This window comes from Pocillopora damicornis, chromosome 5 (assembly GCF_964200805.1).
Source record: "Pocillopora damicornis chromosome 5, jaPocDami1.2, whole genome shotgun sequence".
In the NCBI taxonomy this organism is placed as follows: Eukaryota; Metazoa; Cnidaria; class Anthozoa; order Scleractinia; family Pocilloporidae; genus Pocillopora; species Pocillopora damicornis.
The window spans coordinates 18,797,841-18,799,455 of NC_142674.1; the positions used below are offsets into that span (position 1 = coordinate 18,797,841).

At 38.1% G+C, this 1,615-nt stretch overlaps 1 protein-coding gene across 1 annotated transcript; it reads left to right on the top strand.

The window, feature by feature from the left end:
* Window positions 1–215: 215 nt before the first annotated feature.
* LOC149045790 (adenosine receptor A3-like) lies at window positions 216–1,405 on the top strand. Its single transcript, XM_089205803.1, has one exon. The coding sequence runs from the start codon at window positions 216–218 to the stop codon at window positions 1,188–1,190; it is 975 nt and encodes a 324-aa protein (XP_089061929.1). The 3' UTR covers window positions 1,191–1,405.
* The last annotated feature ends 210 nt before the right edge of the window (window positions 1,406–1,615 follow it).

The following is a 1,615-nucleotide window of genomic DNA, read 5'->3' on the forward strand; positions in this document are numbered from 1 at the left end:
TGGCTGACATCCCAAAAACCCATATTGCGAGAGTTAAGAGGATTCCTTTGTTGAAGTTTATCACTATTGGGAGGAAAGGTAACATTTTAGGCAGAAAGTGGAATTAGCTCAAGATTTTCTGCCTAAAAAAAGGAGAAACTGTCCTGCTAAAGAATTGCAACACGTTCTGTTTGACTGGAGTAGATGGTCCTATCTTTTATGAGTGAGTTGACATCATGAGCGAATTATTTTGTAACGAGTCTTTGGATTATTTTCCCACATACACTGAACTTAAAGATCTTCGTTCGACTTTTATCGTCAACTGCATTTTTAACAACTTTATGACTCACACCTCCATCATGTTGAATATTGTGACAATCTACGCCATCCACAAAACTTCGGCAATGGCAAAAACTTTGAAAACTCTGCTGCTGAGTCTTGCCTGCTCGGATGTCGCTGTTGGTTTGTTTAGCCAACCAATATACATTTTTTTTCTGGTCAAGTGCTCGCAACTGGACAATCTTAGCTTTCATACTTACAAAGCACTGAGTATTTCAAGTCATTTATTTTCAACTGCTTCGTTCCTTGGTGTTGTAGCTGTAAGCGTAGACAGGTTCTTAGCTGTTCATCTTCATCTCAGATATCAAGAGCTTGTGACTCACAAGCGTGTTGTTGTTGTGGTGATCACCAAATGGTTGTGCAGTGCATTTGTTTCTTCGATAGTATCGTGGGGGTTCCTTAGTACTCGGGATCTCATGGAGTCAGTTGTTGCAGCTTTCGGTTTCATTGTCACATTCGTGGTGTACATCAGGATATACTTTACTGTCCGACGGCACAAGAATCAGATTCATTCTATGCAAATACAAGAAGTAGCCCATTCTGATGAAATAAAAAACTTTGTTTCTCTTATTAAATCGACAGTTAGCATATTTTACGTATATCTCTTGTTGTTGATTTGTTATTTGCCTTTTTTTATTTGCGTGGCTGTTGTTCGAATCTATGGCTCGAGTATCGCTTTAAAACAATTTTTTCTTTACTCAATGACTCTCATATTTCTTAATTCATCTTTGAATCCTGTCATTTACTGCTGGAAGATGAGACACATTCGATACGCTATCATGAACATACTTCGAAAGATTTCTAGGAACAGCAATCGGCCATTACGGATAAACTACAATCGATCATCGAGTGTCGTCCATGTTGATAACTGATCCACTCTGTGCGTCTAACAAGGATTGTACACGGTTTGTTTACCACAAAGGAAACAGGGAGAAAGAACATTGTACATAAACTTAATGATATGACTCAGCAGCAGAATCATTGCATATCTTGTCGAGTTTCAAATACACAATACATCAAATTCTCACGAGTGGAATGAAGGAGGCCAATTAAATAGGAAAGCTGGTTTGGTTATCGGTGTATCTCAGGTAACTCCTAAATTGAACGAGCTTCATTTGCTTTTTACCTCAACCAAGTTATCTTTTCTAAGGAGGTTAAAATATATCAAAACTGGTTAGGCTCACGACAGTACATGGCTCAAAACTTCGATAAATCATTTTTTTTATTTAGCCATATGTTGATCAGAGGGGAATTCCCTCGAAGCATCTTCAGAAAGGCTGCTTTAACTCATGAAAAA